Below are 21,879 nucleotides of genomic sequence, written 5' to 3'. Positions count from 1 at the left end.
CATTGTTAGAGTTATATTAGATTTATTAACTCTTTAATTTGTTTACAGTTTACTTTGTTAGAAGTAGTTGAAGAGTTTTCATTGCCAAAGCATTCACATTTGTATAGTGGATATCCATTGAATGAATCTAAGTCCTCATGTATTACGCAAGATATTACACCATACAACTGAGCTAAGTCCAAGATAAGAAGAAACCTTGAGATTGCCTTATCATGAGATGATTTGATATGTGGTGTTACATCTTGCATGTGTCACAAAAATACATCAACAGTACCTCATTAGGTTTCATTCGCCGGGATCCATCTTTTTATCCATTGAAGTTGTGGTTAGTGGTTTTTATGTATTTCTGTACATGTTTAGTTTACCTTGCTTAGTTGTTGTGTGTGCATTGTGATAAAGTTAGAGGGCATCTTCCGTGATTGCAAGCCCTACCTAATTTTCATAGTGGGAGTTATGTTTCCAATTGCATGGTTGTCTCCCTTATTTTCTATACCTTTATTCACTATCCTGACTTTTATTCGTTCATGCTATTGTGAGTGTTCATTGCCAATCTTTCTTATGATGGCAGTTGTCTTTTTTTGAAAATATTCTACATATATCTTGTATTGTTAAAATCTAAATCTATTATGATATTTTGATTTTATGATCATCTATATTAAGTATTTTGTTGTATCTACTCTTTGCACTCAGTTCGGGTTAATCTCTGTTTTACAGATTCAGCATACTTTGTATCTTGTGTTTTTGATATAGATATTGAGATTTCTTTCGATATGTAGTCACCTTTTGAACTGTAGGCAGTGGCCACAATGACAAGGTGCAGTCCAGTAAAATCAATTGGAATCTTGTGATTTGCATATTAGAAATCATAAAGTTGTCATATAAATATAGATAATATTATAATTTTGGGTTACTTTCAAGTCAAAGTCCTGATCAATGTAGTTAGACCATAGATGTCGTATCTTAACACATGTTTAGTTATCTAAGGGTGATTATGGATAAAATTTTTTCTACTGGAATTTAATAGATTAGAGTAAGCAAATTGAAACATGAGGATTTTAATGTCCTACTCATCTTGTAGGATACATGTAAACTTTGATTGATACAGTGCTCTTTTGATTTATTTTCTTTTTTCAGTCAAAGTATGGCTTTTTCTTAATTTGCAAAATTCTTGTTTTTTTTTCTTTTTTCTGTTTTTCATTATTTCCGTGCTATGATGTAGGATATTTTAACGACTTGAGATTCTGGCTTTGCTAGCTGCATTCTTGCAGAAGTCAGACATATCTTACTTGTTTGATATTAATGTGAATACCATTAAACATATAAATAGTCCTTCCCAAGATTGAGGAATTTTATTGCATTGTATTTCCATTTCAGAAAAAAATATGTTATTTATAAAGCTGAATAATTCTTTTTTGCTTCTCTAGCTGGACATGCGCAATTTCCTAAATACGCCTAGTGGGCTAACTAAACCAGAAGTATCAGCAAATGGGGGAGTTGATGTTGAACCACCTGCTACTCCCTTGGGTGGACGCACGGTATGTTCACTTTTTGTTGCCTCATGACTTTCGAGATTAGAATGTCATTATGGTTGAAATGCCTTTTCTTTGTGTTTTGGCTATAATATGCTATGCTCCTAGTAGATTTATAGGGAATTTTATGCCATGAATGTGTCTTGATGACTTAAAAGGGTGCTTAACCCAGGATGTCTTTGACCTCCCATTCCATATGGCCAGAGATCAAATTGAGCAAAGTTTGCGAACAAAAATGGCTTCGATAAAGGTATAGCATGTTAGCTTGGATATATGGTAAATGCTCATGTGTCATGGTGTGATAGTTGAATTAAATCAATTCATCTTTTTCTATCCCACAAATTTTACGGCTATAATATGGTTACTACAACTAATAATAAGAACAATTAATCTTGGCTACCTCAATGGTGATATAACTGTACATTCTGTTATAAATTATAATAAAGGAGCGCATGCTTCAATTACAAGAAGCACAGAAGGGAGCCCAAGTCACTTGTGAAGCTAGTGAACGTGAACTAGAGCTGGAAGCACAACTTGTTGAAGCCCGCAGTATCATTCAAGAACAGGTATCAGCTTTTATGATCGCTTGCACTTGTGTGATCTCGTGCCAGTTTGGTTTTTCTTCATTAATGTTGTGTTGTTTTCTTTCTAAGCATGTTTTGGAGTTTTTATGAACTTACAATTACTTTCATGCTTACTTTTTTCAGTTACTTTTGTTCTTAAATTAAGTTTCATAATGTTTTAATTCATTGGCACTTAGAAAAATTGACAGATCCTCCACAGAGGACTAATGTAAGTCCCCAGGTGATTATCAATGAATCACATTATAAAAGCTTATCCATCAGAAAGTTGCAAGTACACATTGTAAGCCTTGGGATTGCTTTACTTGATCTCACAATCATTTACACTGTTCAGCATTTAGAGCTTCCTTTTTCAAGAAAGGATTAGATATTTGGTGTTTCATCTTGGAATGCTAAGTGCGTCATCCTGCCCACTGAGGTGGTCACAAGACACACATCAACAGGAACCCTTCACCAATAAATGGGGAATCATTCCAAGCATTCAAGGATCACTTATCAATCATCAGTCACCAATACATCAAATCAGCACGCACTCAATCATCACACTTTACGAGTCTAACATTCATTCAATCATCAGTCACTAATATATCTAATCATTAAATCAAAGGAACTCCATCAATCATCCATCAAACACTAGGAAATCATGCAAACAAACCAGCAATGGATTTTCCATCAATCCAATCATTCTATACTAATCATTCAAACATGCATCATGCAAACATCCATCATTCAAACATTGGATTATTAAAAGAACAAGTATATTAATATAATGATCAAAGGAATCAGAATTGAACTAAAAGTAGATAAATATTTAATAGCCGCAGATAGATTAAAAAATAAATCCTGTGAATAAAGTAAGATGTAGGTATATGTATCTGTTCAAGCCTTTGTCATACTTGCATAAACTATTCATCTTTATGAGCAATTATCATCCAACAAAGCTTTAAACCGGAAATATAAAGTTTTCTGCTAAATACATTAGATAATAGTTATTAGCATCAGCTGCAAACATATCAGGTAGAACTCTCAAATCTGGAGGCCAAACACCATGGAAATTACTGTAACTTTCAAATTAACTCTCCAAACTCCAGGTAAATATTAATGAAAGAAATAAATATGAAATGACATTTCTAAACCAGCTTAAGAACAACAAAATATGCTGCTAAAAAGGCAGACGCTAATCTCTTAAACTATGCACTCCTCTCCTACAAACGCCTGCAAGCTACTTAATAAAACAATGTTACTAATAACCTTTTAGACAGATACAATCTCTGGATGAGATCTGCTTTGCAGACTTTTATAACTCATTTCCCTAAAGCCGCAATCTCCCTGATTCATGAGCCACGAAGATTTCACCTTCATTAGTGTACCAGCATTTGAAGGAAACGACAGTAACCTATTGAAATGAGAAATAGAATGAATCACAAATGCAGGCCAAAACTCAAATAAATAGCAAATATATTCAAACACCAATTTGGGCGCCCAAGAGGAGAAGATGCTTACATGCCAAGGTTGTAACTTCTTTTGCCATTTGTCAATTGCTTTCTAACATTCTTCTTCCAAACTGCCGCTTGTTTACCTTTGTCTTCTACCTCCAACAACCTCCCAAAAAGTCAAAGATGCTCTTCCTCAAAACCCACACCAAGATTTGGCATAAATATTTCAAATGATTTATAACATTTAGCATAAATGTAATTTTGAATGATATATAACATTTGTCATTACGTCTGATTTTAACACTTTGACTTGAATAGCAAACTTTCCTTGTTTATCCTTAGGTCCCGACTTACTGTTTTTGGATAACCAGGCTTACTGTAAATGGTATTTTCTGTTTTTGGAAAGGGAACATGACAGTAATTTCTGTTTTTCCTCTCTATAATTTATCTTGATGAAACACTTTTGTTGTCAGTTTAAAATTGGTGGGATTATTAATCATTTTTTGTCCTAACTTGACAGAAGGTGCTAAAATATCCTGGCTCTCATAAAAGAACACAAACTGTATTTATAAAGATTACAATATACCCAAAATGGTAGATTCTGTATCCAAGATTTGAGCTACATATCTTTTGACTAAAGTATTTCTGGATTTTGTAGAAATCAAACTAGAGGGGCGACGATGTATCAATAAGGAAGTTATGAGAAGTAGCAAACAGACAGTGTATGGCCTATGGTGTGGGGGATATTTTTATATAAACTTTAATCTCAAGCATGCTTAATTATTTGAAGATTCTAGTGCAAGATGGAGGAAGCACTAATAATCAAATGACAGTCTGGTAGGGTTATAGGAAGTCTGGCATGTACAACTTCTGCCTAGGCGAAACCTCAGTGTATCCACGACTTCTGTCATTCATCTTTCAGATGATTGACAAATTTTGTATTTTTCTCATTTGAGGAGTGGGTGAACGGGAGAGATGAGAGGTATGGAAGAATATTGGAATAGATGTGGGTTAATTGGAATTTTTTATGGATCACAGATTTTACAGTTGCATATTTGAGCAATTCATTGCATAAACTTGTCGTAATGATAAAGTCTTGTTGATCATTGCATGACTTAAGATAATTCAGTTGTTTGTGATATAATTAAGGCACTTTGTGTCAATGTTCCATGTAGACATTAAGAAGAAAAAGAGGAATTACATAGTCCCAAAAGAATAGTAGAAGAATGAGTAAAACTACTTATTGAATGGTTTAATGAAACCATAGAATAAGCCAATTGCAGCTTTGTTTTAGAAAACCACAACCTACTAAGAAACTCCTTATAAAAACCAATAAAACTAAACCACGTAGGCAAGCTTCTGCCAAAGCTTTTAAAACTCAACCATTCAATAAGTAGTTTTATTCAAAGAAATGAGACTCGGACCCGACTCCGACTCGGCAGGCAGTGACTCGGCAAAGTGACAAAACCCTTGAAATTTAGAGATTTTAGAATTTAGAGATCATTCCATGCACCCATTACTGAATAAAGCTTAAAGACACAATAACATAATGAAATTGAAGGTAATTTGATCACATACATAATTATTCACCGATTACATAAGCACAACGGTAATATAGAAACATAAAACTCAAAATTCTACATATGTCAAATCAAAATGTATATCAAATCTTTGAAATCCATCACATCAATAGTCGTCATCAAATGTTCCAAACATATGCAAACAAAAACAAGTCTATATCTATGGCTCCTCATCCTCATCCTCATCGTCATCCAAATCCTTAGCCTTAGCCTTAGAGTAATCTATACTATGCCTCCTAGTAAGGTGTCTAAGGTAGGTCCTGGATGACAGATTAGCCATAGTCTCTCCTGTGATGGGGCCACTAGGATCAACTATAGCTCTTTGCTCCTCCGCTGCCATAGCCATAGCCTTGACCTCTCTGTCCACCCGGTCAATCCACTTTATGCCCTCATAATTGAAGATAGGATCAGTAGCCTCAGTGATCCACTCAGACTGTGGATCAACCTCCTCTAGCATAATTGGAGAGCTATCAGTATCCAAAATCTCTCTGGTCTTAAGGCAAAGATTGTAATGCACAAAGACTTTATTCATCCTCTCCATAGACAACTTGGTATGCCTCTTCGAGTGGATGTGGTCGAATATGCTCTAGTTGCGCTCACATCCAAAAGTGCTACATGGCTGGCTCAAAATGGAAATGACTATTTTTTAGAGTTTTTGGGTTGAAGGCTCAAACATTTGCCACAATCTATCTGAAAATGGAAAAGAAAAAAGAGATTAGTCTCGTTTCCACCTTTAAAGCTAGAGTCTAGAACATAGATAATAAATTAGCAACAATTTTTACGTGGTTGTAGTTTTATACGACCTTTGCATATTTGGCTTCCAAAAATGGGCCCTAATGAATTATTCTAGGCATCCATCTCAAGCAATGTATCTGTGGCACTAATGCTCGCCATCTTCCCTATCACAGTATATAGTCCACTCAGAACCTCCTCATCTACCTTGAACATCACGGAAACGGTATGCTAGATTGTGGTAATAGGCTACTGCATGAATGGGTCTATGAAGTTGATTTTGCCATCTCTTTTCAATTATGTCCCACATGAGACAATACTTCTCCTCAACTCCTGCATATTTGGTTTTAATGGCCTCCTTGGCCCTATCCATGCTCTCATATATGTAGCCCATAGCGGGCTTCTCCCCATCAACAACTCGTAGGAGGACTACGAGGGGCTCAATGACTTGCACAATAGTTCAACCAAAAAACAATTGAGTGGATGATCATTAAAATACGAAACTTTGCACAAATGCACAATGAAAACAAAACAAAAATATGCATACAATAATTAATTTATAAATTTTAACTTTAAGACTAAGTTTTTAAATTACCTCCACAATCTCCTTACAATGCTCCCAAAAACCTCCTCCAAGAAAGGGTTCTGCCACATTTATCTCTGCAGGGGTCGTAGCATAAGACGAGGAAGTCCACTCTGGACCAACAAACATGCACCTCAATTCTAACCGTGAATCTAGCAAGGATTGTAGTGTGATAAAATTTGAGGCAAATCTTGTAATACCGGCATGAGCCAACTCCCTTTTTCCTGTGTAATTCCTCATAATGCTGAGGACCAATGCATGATTATAGATGAACTTGCAAATATTTTTGGCTTATAAACACATGATTTAACCCATAGAAGCTTGCCAATATCCTCTAACATGAGGTCAAGGCAATGGGCTGCACATGGAGTCCAAAAGATTTTTGGGTGCCTCTCCATCAATAATTTTCCTGTAGCAATTTTAAATTAATTAGTAAAAATTTAGATGTAAATTTTAAAACTAAAACTAAAACTTTAGATCTTAAAATTTTACCTGCAGCAACATAATTAGTTGCATAATCAGTCACCACTTGCACAACATTCTCTTCTCTCACCTCCTTTATGACCTCAATAGCCTCACATAAGTATATCACATTTTTGACATGTGAGGAAGCATCTATAGACTTCAAAACCTTGGTGGATCCTAAAAGTGGAAACAAAACAAAATAATTAAAATTGACCAATCAATAAATAAAAAATTTAAATTTAAAAAATCAAGGTGATCAATCACCTCCGTAGGAAACAAGAAAATTAATGAGTTCTATTCCTTGTATCTGTCCATCCATTTGTCATAATGGTGCAACCCCTTGGCTCCAAGCCTTTCTATGGTCCTCCAACTCAAGCTTCAGTGAGGGCTTTAAACCCAAGTCATAGATGGCAACCACATCAATCATGTCCTACCAATACGAAATGTTGGCACATATATAGAAATATTTAAATTAGTAAATTTCGACATCAAGTTATAATTATAATTTTTTTTTTTGAAGTTTAATTTAAAACTAAAAGTAAAAGTTAAAAGTTAAAAGTTAAAACAATCAAATATAAATTAAATATCAGGCTGCAATAAATGGTATGTTGTAGAAATACCAGAACATGCAAATTGTTCTTTCTAGCAGCATGGATCTCCTTGAATCAAGTTGTGCTCTTCAGGGAGGGCTAGGCACCAGTAGTGGTATGTGGTACAAAATAATTGTCCAACCTAGAAGTAGAGGTAGATTTCATGACTCTAGGACGAAAGGTAATGCCGGTACTACTATCAGGGCTAGAACGGCTAGCAGGGTCAGGGACAGAAAGATGTAGAACCACTAGCACAAGTAGAAGCACTAGGATGATAGGGAGGAAGGGAAGAACCCTCTCCAACACAACCTAGGGCTGTAAAACTAGATATAGATGTGGATGAGGGTGCACGGGGACTACCAACCTGAGCTATCTCATGTAATTATTTTTTTCTTAATTCCTTTGTTTATTCGTATTTTTCTAAGGCAACATAACAATAATGTTTAGCTTCAAGAGATGCTACTTTTACAAGGCTTAATATCATGGCCATGTATCCCAGCAATATGGGATTTCAATCTATTTATCCTCCCACTATTAATGACCTTACAAAATAAGCATTTTGTTTGAGTTCTACCTCTACTCGAGAAGTCTATGGTGTACTTCCAACACTCATCTCTTTGACCAGTTTTGGCTTTTTTAGGAGGAAGAACCATTATGATTAGGGAAAAAAATGTTTTCAAAATCTCAAGGTTGTTGCCAATTGCAATAAGAGTTAAGAGTCAGCACTGTTGAATTTCTTGGATCGCTGCAAATGTACTTGCATTTCCTATATTGGTATATGCTTTTCAAATGCATTAATCTCCTCTTATATGTATTGTAAATGACACATGGAGAGACATGTCTTCTCTATCCATTATAATTATACAATAACAAATATATATAGTATCTCATATATTAAATATATAATTAATATACATATACATATCACACACACACACAGATATATATGTATGTATGTATGTATGTATGTATGTTTAACCGACTGAAGTTACCAAACATTAACACTCCCTCTTAGCTGGGGAGGATAAACATACGACCATATATTACCTCAATGTAATATATAGATATTGGGAGTAATGGCCTCTTGAATGTCAACTCGTTTGACATTCAACATGTACTCTTTGAGTAATGGCCTCCTTAATGTCGAGTAACAAGATATTCACCAAGTACTGTGAGAAATGGTCTCAAGAATGTCAACTCATTTGATATTCCCCAAATACTCTGTGTAATGGCCTCCTGAACATCGATTTGCAAAACATTCACCATGTACTCAAAATGTTTATAAGGTACGTGCACACGCATTCAAATAATGCTACCATATAAACATCCAGCATGCAAGGTATAATCTGTCATGATCTTCATAGATATCATAAGATATCCATCATAATAGAAAATTTAAGTTATTGTAAGATCGTCACCTTTCAATAACTTCGGCAGTTTCAAGTGATGATCATTTGGAAGTCGTCACTTCCTCATGATGTACACAGGGGGTAGGCCCATTAAAGTCACATAGTCATGAGGTATTTTCATGAAGCGCAATCCTCTTAATTGCTACAATTGATCACTGGAGAATCCATCTCAACATTTTTTACTCCCTCTGAATCAATAAGATTGAGATCACCAAAAGTTAACTAAATAACATTCTTAGTCTTCTCTTTCTTTGTACAAAGTTACCTTTAATGAACTGTCAAGCTCCCTCTGAATCTCAATCAATCTCACTTTTCCTGAAAGAATATTCTTGAGGGAAAAGATCAAGGCAAATAACTCTTATAATAAAAAACACTTTTAATAATTATTCTCAACAATAATATTATTGTAAACACTTTTAATAATTATTCTCAACAATAATATTATTGTATTTTAATTATAAGAAAATTAGAAATTCTATTCCAATATTCAATGTAGTTATTAATATATTTATACTTACCTTGATAATAGTCTCTTTATTTTCTTCACGATCGAACTTTTACTTACTATAATCTCAAGAGTCGGTGACCTTTTTCCCTCCATTTTTCCCAATAATGTTCCCAGGTTTCTTTCATCGACCAATCATTAATGTGTCATGAGTTTTCTCCTCCAAGATGTTATGTCTTGAGGTGGCTAGCATCGTAGTATTAATTGCTCAACTTCATAGATTTCATATGCGTGCGGGCTGGAAAGAAAGCACGGGGATTCTCCCATCTTCCTGCATATTCCATTCAACCTTGCCGCCTTTTGATTTGGCATTCTCCCTCACCATATCATGTACTTATACTGTCACATTATTTGCACATTTAAGAACATTCTAATCAGAGGCTAGATGCCAAGGGAAATGCCAAGTAATGTTGTTTCTTCAGTGCACACCCCAGAATAACCAAACGTGATGGAACGAAACAGTTGAAGCCATTCTTGCTTTTTCTTTTGTATGAAGTTTCGATGATTCTATTTGCACATTCACGATGCATCTTATTGGATTTTCACTGCACCACCATGCTGCATTGAAGGTGGTGTAGAGTTGTCACTGTAGGCTCTTATTCTATATGGTCTAATAAAAGTTTGATGCTTTTTCAAACTGTTATCTCTGCTGCAATCCCTTATTTCCTAAAGTCCAAAGCTTTAATTCTGTTAGCATGAGTTCTTCTCTGCTGTACAGGACCGAAATTAATTATTCTCTGTGTTATATGTCAAGATAACTATATTATCATCTACATTTGCAGTTGGCTTTGATACCATGTTGAATTTCTTGGATAGCTGCAAATGTACTTGCATTTCCTGTATTGGTATATGCTTTTCAAGTTCATTAATCTCCTCTTATATGTATTGTAAATGAAACATGGAGAGACATGTCTTCTCTATCCATTATAATTATACAATAACAAATATATATAGTATCTCATATTTTAAATATATAATTAATACACACACACACACACACACACACACACACACACACACACACATATAGGTTTAACCGACTAAAGCTACGAAACATTAACAAAGACAATATTTTATGAAAATTTAAACTAAAAATAAATAAATCAGCAATCCCTACATTTTTCTTCTAAAAAACTTGCAAAAACTTGAGATTAAAAGATGTAATGTAAAATTTAAAGTCAAGCATGAAAAAATGACAATATAGTTATAAACAAAAAAAATTCATAAACAAAGAAAAAATTCCTGTAAATCCAAAAAAAATTAAAGTCTTACCTCTTTCAAAGGAGTTGATAAGTGTTGACAATATTACGATAATAGATAAATGTCTATTATTAGTTAATGGTAATCTATTGTAAATATTAGAATGCTTCTAATATTTAGTTAGCTGTAGTTATTTGTTAGCTTTATAGCTTTCTTTTAGTTAGAATAGAATGCTTCTATTCTTTACGATTGTTCGTAAGGAAACATCGCTTGACCTTTCAGTCTCTGTTAATAATAAGCAAGTTTTTACCAATTACTTTGTAATATGGTATCAGAGTCAATACTATTTATTTTTTTGAAAATTTTATAATTTCTTTCGAAATTATCTGCTCTAAATTTTTGAAATTATTTTTGACTCTTGTATAGGGTTTCCGGTTTTTCGTGAAACTCCTCTATTCTTACTTGATTCTTGGCTAGAGTTTTAAGTATCTGGAAATTGCGATATTCTCTAGGCAAGAACAAAATCGTGAGCTGAAAATCGCAACATTTACTAGGAGCTGCAAATCGCATTTTTTGTTTGCTTGCCCGAAACACCATATATTGGTGTCGTTTTGGTAGTCTTAAGTCTTCATCCCCAACTGTATCGCGGGTATACACTGATTTCTTTGGCTTGCGACCTGCAAAATTGTGCCTCATACAAACATCTACAACAATTTGTGTTTTTCAGAATTTTTGGCTCCTGTTTCATAAAATGCAGGCACCTTAGACACCTCTTTGGGGTCGTTTTTGCTTTCCCAAGCCAAACATGACCTTCGCTCGACTATTTCCAACCTTAGAGCAAAATTTTTTGGCCTCAAAAACTCCATATTTTTGCAAATTTGAGCTTTCATGTTTGTCGAATAGGTTTTTTTCGAAACCCTAATTTTTGACATCGATTTTTTTTGATTTCAGATTCCTGGTAGGTTTTTCGAGAGCTCAACTAGGTTGCTGTCCGTTTTATTTGGGTCAATTTTTGTGCCTCGATTTTCGAGCTAATGGATTCAAAAACTGACATCATATTGTTTCTGGGTTATTCGATTTCTCTTTTGGGTCATCCTTCAAATTTTTTGGGTCTTCTGTGTTTTTGTCTCAAAGAATATGCCTTCACAGGTTTTCACATTTTTCATTGAAAAACATGTCATGGCATGTCTGACAAACATTCTGCTTGAGCACAACTCAAAATTCAATAGTTGAAATTATGGCACTTGCAGCAGATTAGAGCAATTTTTGAATACCAAAGTACCAATCCAATTGTTTTGGGTGTTACGAAGTGTCCGACTGCTCCTAGTACTGATCATGTACATGGGATTTGAATAATCAAGAGGCGGAGATGCTTCTCAAATTATCCGTGGCTGATGATCAATGCTCAAATTCCATCTGGAGCTTGCCAAGACTCTGTTGACTCAGTTGATGAGGAGCTAACCCTTGAGACAAGCATACAGAATGAGCAGGTTGATCAGATTGAATAGGTTGCACAGGTATAGGTCACTCAAATGGCTCACAATGCGAATGAACAGGAACGAGAAGTGAGGGAAACTTTGCAGGCTATTATAGATGGACAAAATAATATCGTTGCTGTACTTCAACAACTTATAGGGCTCAGACACATAGGAGAGCACCAAGTCATCACAGTGAAGGTGGTAGTGTGGTAGGATCACCCTAGGCTGCTAGGGCCCACACACAGAATACTGACAGGCCATTGATGCCCATTTTTGCTGAGAATAATGTTGAGAAAGAGGTAGCCCAACTTGTACCAACAGGTTTACTTCTAGATAATGTTATGACCATGTACGATGAATGGGATCTATTCCTTGATCTGATTAAACAAAATTTGAGCTTTACTCAATACATGAATCAAAAAAGGGAGTTAGAAAGAACACAACAGGATAGGAGGCCTAGGTTATAGAATAGAGACTTGAAGCACGCCATGAACAAGTTATCTCTCTCCAATTTCGATAGTAGGAGTAAGATGTTTGCTAGCGCTTGCATCCACAAGTTAGAGACGTTCCTGACACTCAAACCCATGTCGGAAACAGAAGCCATTAGATTTGCCATGCTGCATTTAGAGGGAGCAGCATATGATTGGTGACATCATGGACTCGTCACCCAAGATCATGGTCTCGTCACCCATGATCATCTTATGAGACTTTCAGCTCTAAGTTGATCACTCGTTTTGACAGGAAGGACATTTAGGTCTACTTTAGGGATTTGGCGCAGTTGCGACAGGGTGGATCTTTAGATGACTTCATTGATGAGTTTCAATGGATCTTGGTTATGGTTCCGGATATGACAGAATAGTGTAAGGTAATGTTGTTCATAGAGAGTTTACAAAACAGATTTAGAGGTTTGGTCAAGGTCCTTAAACTAGACACTTTGGATGATGCTATTAAGATTGCACATGATTTGGACTCACCTTCTTCGGTGCTACAACCTTCTAAGAAACCTTATAGGGGGTCTACTTTGATCCAGAAGAACAAAAATTAGAATAGGACTTCACCCCCCATATTGGACTTTGAGACACAAAAAGAACTAAGGAGAAAGAAGCTATGCTTCACTTGTAGGGAGCTATGGACATCGGATCACAGATGCCTTGGCAAGGGTAAAATACTTAATGTAAAGGTTCTTTTGGAAGAGGAGGATGAGCAGTAGGGAGGCAACGATGTTGATGGCAGCGAGGAGGAAGAAAGTGAGGACCAACCTCCTAAAGACAGGAAGAAGAAATCCACTTTGGAACAGTCCCCTATCATAGCTTCCCTTTCTAGTGATCCCACGAGTTATCCCTTTCGCTTGAAGGGTGTAGTTAGAGGGTAGCGTATTGTGTGCCTTTTAGATATAGGTGCATCACATAATTTCATAAGTACACGCTGGGTATCAAAGAGAAGGTTGCAGGTTGATGATATACCCGAGTTTGAAGTTAGGGTAGCACGAGGTGATAGATTAAGGTGCATAGGAAAAGTGCCAGGGCTCTTGATTCACTTTGATGATAATCTTTTAGAGGCAAATTTTTATGTAGTTGACTTGGATGGGTTAGAGGCCATGTTGGATAGGCAGTGGTTACAAACAGTCGAGAGGTACACAGTTAATCATGGTAAGATGCAGCTAGAATTCTTATGTGATTTTGAAGGCCATGCCAGAGGGTGAACCCAGATTGATTTTAGGTCACAGGATGGAGGCTATTATGAGGTACGATGACATGGAGTGGGCAGCGCACTGTTTAATTTCATCTAAGGCTACATCAGGTTTAGGACAACAATTTCATGTTGATATTCAGTTGGTGCTTGATAAGCACAAGAGGGTTTTTGAAGACATACCCCCTGGCATTCCCCCAGATAGAGAGTTTGAGCATATCATTGAGTTGGAGGAGGGCACCAAACCCGTCATTACCACTCCTTATCATCACAACAGGCACTATAAAGAGGAAATAGAAAGGACGATTAAGGAACTCCTATAGATGGGACACATCAGACCCAACTCTAGCCCGTTTGCTTCTTCGGTAGTTTTTGTGAAGGATAGTACTCTTCGCATGTGTATTGATTACTGAGCTCTCAACAAGAGGACCATTAAGAATAGGTACCCTATTCCTCGCATAGATGAATTATTAGACGAACTACATGGGGCAGTCTATTTTTTGAAGATAGATTTTAGATCTGGATATCGTCAAATACATGTTCGTGAGGAGGATGTGCATAAGACAACTTTTCGATGCAACTACGAACACTATAAGTTCTTGGTTATGCCATTTGGGCTCACTAATTCGCTGGCCACATTGCAATCATGTATAAACCATATTTTTAGAAAACAGTTGTGCAAGAGCATGTTGGTATTCTTTGATGATATCTTGGTTTTCAGCAGAACTTGGGAGGAGCATTTGCAACACCTAGATGAGGTACTTATAATTATGGAGGAGCATTTATTGTTTGCGGAGGAATCAAAATGTGAGTTCAAATTGACTAAGATTCTTTACCTTGGACACGTGATTGGTGTAGATGGGGTGAAGGTACACCAGGAAAAGATATAAACAATCCTTGATTGGCCACCTTCAAGGAACATATCAGATTTGAGGGGCTTCCTCTGTCTTTGCTCTTATTACAGGAGGTTTGCTAAGGGCTTCTCTCTGACAACAACTTCCCTCACTGACCTCACACAGAAAGGGGCATTCAGATGGATGGATGATGCAAAGGTGACCTTTGATAAGCTCACGAAAGTGACGAGCACATGCCCGGTTCTGACACTTCCTGACTTCTCTCACTATTTTGTCTTAGAGTGTCATGCTTCAGGGAGTGGAATTGGCGCATTTTTGATGCAGGAGAGGCACCTAGTAGCTTATGAGAGCCGGAAGCTCAAGGATAGTGGGAGATGCTAGCCATTATGGAAGCTCAAGGACAGTGAGATAATGGCAGACTGAGATAGTAAACAAGTGGATGGAGGGGTATCTTCGGAACTATGTAGTGGGGCAATAGAGAGCTTGGGTTAAATGGTTATATTTAGGGGAGTACTATTACAACTCCTACCACAAATCCATCCGGATGACACCATTTCAAGCTCTCTATGGCAGCGAACCTCTATCATTTGTAGATTTGGCCTTATAGGACAAAAAAGCACCGTTAGCTGGAGATTGGATATAGGATCAGCAAGACATCCTCAGGTCTCTTCGGCAGAATATCCTTCAGGCTCAGAATCAACAGAAGATGTACGCTGATCGCCACTAGATAGAGCGGAGTTTTGAGTTAGGCGACATGTTTTATCTTCGTCTCCAACCTTATAGGCAAAATTCCTTGAAGAAGAGTGGATCCGAGAAGTTTCAACCTAGATTTTATGGCCCCGATTGCATTACTGGTTGGGTTGGAGAGGTTGCTTATGAGTTGGACTTGCCAGATGACTGTAGAATCTATAATTTTTCATGTGTCTTGCCTCAAGAAGGTGATTGGTTAGCATGTAGTACCCCCTGTTGGATTACCCCCCCTTGATGAGGAATAAAAATTGGTTTTAGTTCCAGTTGAGGTGATTGAGATCAGGGAGAGAAAGCTGCGTAACAGATCCATTAGGGAGTAGTTAGTTCGCTGGAAAGATTTTCCATATGAAGACGTCACTTGGGAGGGCGAATCAATCCTGTGGCATACGACACTAAGATTGCTCGAGGGCAAGCAATCCTGGGAAGGGAGGACTATAATGTCCCGTTCTTTGCGCTAGGCCTTACTGGTGCCTTGTTGGTCCATCTCTCCATTCGGATAGGCTAAATTCATTAATATTGAGGATGCAAGCCAGTCATAGGAGTTTATTTGGTTTTGTTGGGGAAATATTTAAGTGGAGGAGCTTTTCTATAGTTAAGTCACTTTATTTTATAAAGTGGATTTATAAAGTTACTTTATGACTTAAAAGTCATTTTTATTAAAAAAGTAATTTAAGTGACTAGAAGAGGAAAATGACTTTTATCCCACATTGCCTAGTTGTTTGTACTTCCCCTCATATTGGGGTTACAAAAGTAATGAGGCTCTTTGGGATTGGCATGGTGAGATATGATATTGTTCAAATTAGAAAAGGTTGCTTAAATGTGACTGGTTTTTCTATAGGACAAAATCCCTTAAGAAGAAGCAAGAGACTGAACATAGCCCCGATATCTCACCTTACATACTCCGTTTTGGAATTAGAGGCAATACGTTGCAAACCAGCATGAAACTTTCTCGAGTTTACGACAGATAGGAAAAGAGTACAGTCCATCGAAAGGGAAATCCTTGAAAATAAGTTTGGAGGTGTGAATCATGGGTACTAATAGACTGGATGGTAGTTTGAGATGACAGCTTGGTGGATAGTCGGCATAAGACCCATGAGACAGAGGTAACTCACACATCACTTGAAGCATTGTATTAGCTGGTTGTGATATTCTAGCTAGACCTGGGCTAAATGACAGAGACTCATGTGGAAAGAAGGACAAATCCCGTGGCCCTTATCTAGCGGTTGAGAGCTCCACGTTCTCTCAGTACAAAGGCATTTGCAGGAGAGTGGGACAGTGCATGTACGGATTGTGAGCTCAGGAGGATATAGTGTGCAACATTCTGAAAACCAGATGGGTGTTATTCTGAGAATGGCATGGATAGCGGACGTGAATAGACAACGGCTGACTTAGACAGATTCCTAAATGCGACACACCCCCATCCATAAAATCAGGTCTGTACATATCTTAGATTTCTTCTATCAAGTTATTTTGGTACATTAGGAAGTCTTCCTAATCGAGTTAGGCGTACCTTCAATTGATTTCGTTTTCAGTTAGTATTGTTTATCAACTAGTGATTATATATATATTGTCCATGCAAATAATGTTCTCGGGTCACAATTAGCACAAAAACTTCTTTGGGGATAGTAAGCCAACTTGTTTGGGCAGCAAAATCATAAATTTTTGATAACAATCGTAGAAAGGATACTACAATCTTTGTGATGATGAGCTCATTGATTGGAGAACTACTCGAAAAAAGAGCAAACCTATAGAGTCTGTTAACTTTGATCTCATGGCTAACATTCATAGTGTGTTTGAACCTCAAACATATTCTGAGTTTGAAGGAATTCTAGAGTGGGAGTAGGCTATGACATCTGAACACCAGAGCCTGTTGAAGTATAACACTTGGGTCCTTTCTGATCTTCCACCAGGGAAGAAACCCATTGGCTGCAAATGAGTTTACAAAAGAAATACAAATTAGATGATACTTTGGATAAATTCAAAGCTCGTTTAGTTGCGAAGGGCTTTTCTTAGCATTAGGGCATTGATTATGAGGAGACCTTTGCTCCTTCTGCAAAGATGAGCACCATGAAATTAGTCCTAACCGTGGCAACGTAGTTTGGTTGGAAGGTCCATCCGATGGATGTCAAGAGTGCTTTCTTGGATGGTGATCTCCATGAAGAGGTTTACATGACGTAGCCTCCTGGTTTCAAGGTAAAGACTTTCAGGTTCTTAGGTTGGTGAAAGCTTTCTATGGCTTGAAGTAGGCCCCTCAGTCATGGTACATAAAAATTGATAAGTACCTCAGTGATCAAGGCTTCAAGAGGAGTTCTTTAGACTCAAATTTGTACATCAAGACTATTGACAATGACATCATCCTTTTGGTTATTTATGTAGATGATTTGATCATCACTGGTAGTTTGGCATCTTTGATTCAGGGAATCAAACATAATTTATGCTTGTCTTTTCATATGACTGACCTTGGGCTCATGTATTATTGCCTAGGTGTTGAGGTTTGGCAACAGTCTTCTAGTATATTCATCTCTCATTCCAAATATGCCAAGGCTCTGTTAGACAAATTTTGAATGCAGGATTGAAAGGCTGCATCTACACCCATGGAGAAAGGCTTTAAGTTATCAACCAAGTCTAATTCTCCTCCCGTTGATGATACTACATATAGACAACTAGTAGGCAGCCTCATCTACCTCTTTGCTACTAGGTTTGACACCAACTTCGCAGTTAGCTACATCTCACGCTTTATGACAGCTCCCAAGGCTGATCATTGGATGGCCGCCAAGTGTGTGCTTCGTTATGTGAGGGCACTTTGGATTATGAACTTCTTTACTCTCGAAGTTATAATCCTAGACTTAGTGGGTTCACAAATTCAGATTGGGCAGGCTCTATTGACGATAAACAACTTCTAGATGTGTTTAGTTTAGCATTCGATGCCATTACATGGACCAGTAAGAAGCAGTAGGTAGTTTCTCTCTCCTCTACAGAGGCCGAATATAGAGGGACTGTTAAGGTAGGATGCTAAGCTGTTTGGCTTTGTCGGATGCTTGGGGATATGCAAATGTCACCAGCAGAACCAACTACTCTATTTGTTGATAATGAAGGCATTATCAAGTTAGCCTGAAATCTAGTCTTCCGTGAATGAACCAAGCATGTAGATGTTCACTCTTACTACATATGATAGCTAGTTGAAGACGGGACAATAGATTTGTAGTATGTTCCTACCACTAATCAGATTGCAAACATTCTCACCAAGCCTTTTGGTCCTGATAAGTTTTTCAAATTCAGAGGACAACTTGGTGTTGTGCATAGATTAACCATTAAGGGAGGGTATTACAATAATAGATAAACGTCTATTATTAGTTAAAGGTAATCTATGTGTAATCTATTGTAAATATTAGAATGTTTCTAATATTTAGTTAGTTGTAGTTATTTGTTAGCCCTCTAGCTTTCTTTTAGTTAGAATAGAATGTTTCTATTCTTTATGATTGTTTCCTAAGGAAACATTGCTTTATTCTTCTGTATATACAGACCTCTCGGTCTAACAGATAAACTACTTTACCAATAGTGTTTACCAATTGCTAAGTGTTTTATCTGTTGGTCTAATAGATAAACTACATTGCTAAGTGTTTACCAATTACTTTGTAATAGACAAGAGCTCCTATAAACTACTTGAAGATCTTAATGCAAATATACTGCTGCTTGAATGTGCTTTGTGCAAGCTGTTCTCCTCTTCTGTTCAGCTGCTTACAAAACAATGGCTCCCTATTTCTCTTTCTTTCTAGTTGTCACATAAGAATGTTATGGAAACCCTTTTAGGTTTATATGAAATGGAAACATAAAAAAATAAAAATAAAAATAAAAAATCCAATGTTTTTGGCCGGACAACTTTTTCCTAGTTGCGGCTAGGTTAGGTTGGTCGGACTTGCTGGGTCAAGAGGTGACCCACGGGTCACACGAGTCAGGTGATTCATGCCACCTGACTCGCTGAGTCCGAGTCGGGTCAATTTGACTTGACGAGGGTGGATTGACCCGCCAAATCGTGTGACTCGCGACGAGTTTGGTTTCTTTGGTTTTATTATAATTGTGAAAATCATGACCTAATATGTATATAGTATTATTCTTCTAGTACAATAAGACTTTGGTAGAAACTCCACTACATGTTTTTTATATTTTTCCATTGTATTCTTTTAGGAGAAATTGCTTTGCAAAACCAAATTTTATTTCTCCATGTGTGCTTCACTAACATGTACTAATATTACAGGCTTCTATAATGTCAAGACATCTTGCTAAGAGTGAAAACTCAAGGTAGTGACTTCATTTTGCATCCAAAATAAATGTCTTTTTCATTAGTTAATTTAGGCATTTTATGGCTTTAACATGATTTTTAACCATGTTTTTAGGAGAGTCATGGGCCATATGGATGCTGACAGGGAGTCAGTTCTTTCCACACAAGTGGAGGTACATATTAAAATATTTATTTATGACGTATATATTATGCTTAAATGAAATTATTTCACTTTCCTAGTTTTGATACTAGCATTTTCAACAAGAATTCGCTGAGCTGTAATTGCAGGACAGGGCTACACTTCAGGGAAGAACTAAGCAGATGGAGGCTGAGCGCTCGACTCCAAGAAGGATGTCTATGGAGCCTGATAAAAGTTGTGCTGAGGTGATCTTTAAAGTGATGAGTCACATTTAGACTTGGGTTAGGGTGATTTTATTTTAGCTTCATTCATTTCTGTCACCGTGACCTAGGAAATAGCACTTTACATGCTTTATGTTCCATTCATCTTTGTTTGGTTTAACATACAGGATGAGCCAGAATCATGGTTGACTCCAGCAACATCATGGACTTCGGATGTGGGAGGTTCTGCAAAATTTTCAAGAAAGGTACAGGCATATTATAACCTGCTCTGTATTCTAGCAGTCCAGTCGTAAACACATTTGGTATTTAATCTTCCCATTTTCTTTAGAGATTTTATTTTTGTAATATTCAACTTTATTCAAAATTTGCTTCTGTGAGAATCTTACACATCTCAGTTGTTTTGCATCTTGAGCTATGAATTTAAGGATGATATGTTTGATATTCATATTTGTGGCGATCAACAATATCTTTCCCTGGAAATTCAACATTTATGCTTGAGTGTTTCTTAAAGAGTACATAGCAATATATTAAGAAAATCCAATAAGAATTTCATTTTTTCTGTTGCTTTTGTCATGAGTTTTGTCAAAATTTAATGGACGTGATATGATAATTGTGAAGTTTAAATGACAGGCTCAGGAGGTTATTATGTAGAAAACCAACATTTGGATCAACATATTGGAATACACTTTTTGTGAAATATTTTATAGAAAGATTAATAGAATTGCCTATTGGAGCTCTTTGTTTAGAACTTGTATTAAGATTAATATGGAATCCTCTGTCTAACTTTCAGTATACAGGTCTTGCAAATTGTGAAAGTACATATATTTTTTCTATTGGTAAATTGAAAAAATATTAAACAGATCAATAGTAAGAAATACATTTAATATTCTGCAATATGCATTAAATGCTTTCTTGATAGGGCCGAGGACTGCACTAGGCTTGTGGATAATGGATCTCCATGAAACAGTCGAGTCCAGATCTCATCTTTATTCAAATTATCATGATGATATGCTACATAACGAACTGTTAATGTGGAAATACAGTATTTTCTGATACAAGAAATCTACTCTAAAGTTTTCTTTATTCTGAGGAGTACTTTTATAATATAATTTACAGGTTTTGATAATGTTTGTTGATCTAGCATACTTGTTCATGCACATATATACTATATGCATTTAACCTAATTTTGTTACTCAATGCTATAGTGTTTAACATGATTTTTCTTTTATATAAGTGTCTGGTAAACTTTTTAATATGACCGGTGATGCTGGCATGATATACCCATCGGCTCCATGTGAAATGTTTTTGACCCGGAGCTATGAACCAGCGAGGGTACAAAAGGGGCACCTCATCCCCTTTTAACAAAGCTGACGTTCATAGTTGTGAGCAGATTGGATCATCTAAGACACAAGGTCATGTTTCCAATGGCCCAGTGGGGTTTTAATGTTGGTGGGCACACCACCACCATCATTGCTTAACCACTACGCTAAGTGGTGAACCGTTCTTTTTAAAACAACAGGTCTGTCGGGCTGAGATAATCTCAATTGGGCAATTAGGTGGTGGGTAACCTTCACCACCACAAACATCCACTACTCCTGAAGTGCCATGTTACCATGAGCTTACACGAACTCAATATCTGTCACTTGAATTTGGTGTGCATGCATTCTTTTAAATGCAATTGTTTTCTTCCTTTAAATTTGGAATTGCTTAATGGGCATGAAACTCTTATTGGATCTGAATATAAACTAATGAATACAGAAATGCAAAACAATCTCATGGTAGACAAAGTATGCCGATAAATAGCAGTTCAACTTTATTTTTTAGAACAATGGTACAATTATAAGGCGCAACTATAATCC

General features: G+C 36.7%; 1 protein-coding gene across 1 annotated transcript in view; it reads left to right on the top strand.

Moving 5' to 3' along the window:
- The window catches only part of LOC149538002 (uncharacterized), a 162,535-nt gene that overhangs the window by 97,248 nt on the left and 43,408 nt on the right, over window positions 1–21,879 (top strand). Inside the window, exons 11-17 of the mRNA XM_089799394.1 lie at window positions 1,425–1,535; window positions 1,702–1,779; window positions 1,976–2,095; window positions 19,637–19,680; window positions 19,776–19,833; window positions 19,949–20,044; window positions 20,188–20,265. Coding sequence (XP_089655520.1) covers window positions 1,425–1,535; window positions 1,702–1,779; window positions 1,976–2,095; window positions 19,637–19,680; window positions 19,776–19,833; window positions 19,949–20,044; window positions 20,188–20,265 — 585 coding nt within the window. The remainder of the gene's footprint in view (window positions 1–1,424; window positions 1,536–1,701; window positions 1,780–1,975; window positions 2,096–19,636; window positions 19,681–19,775; window positions 19,834–19,948; window positions 20,045–20,187; window positions 20,266–21,879) is intronic.

Source organism: Cupressus sempervirens, chromosome 9 (genome assembly GCF_028749045.1).
Source record: "Cupressus sempervirens isolate cs-2001-9-10 chromosome 9, ASM2874904v1, whole genome shotgun sequence".
In the NCBI taxonomy this organism is placed as follows: domain Eukaryota; kingdom Viridiplantae; phylum Streptophyta; class Pinopsida; order Cupressales; family Cupressaceae; genus Cupressus; species Cupressus sempervirens.
Note: the sequence above shows the minus strand (reverse complement) of the source record. Positions and strands in the feature narration are given on the sequence as shown.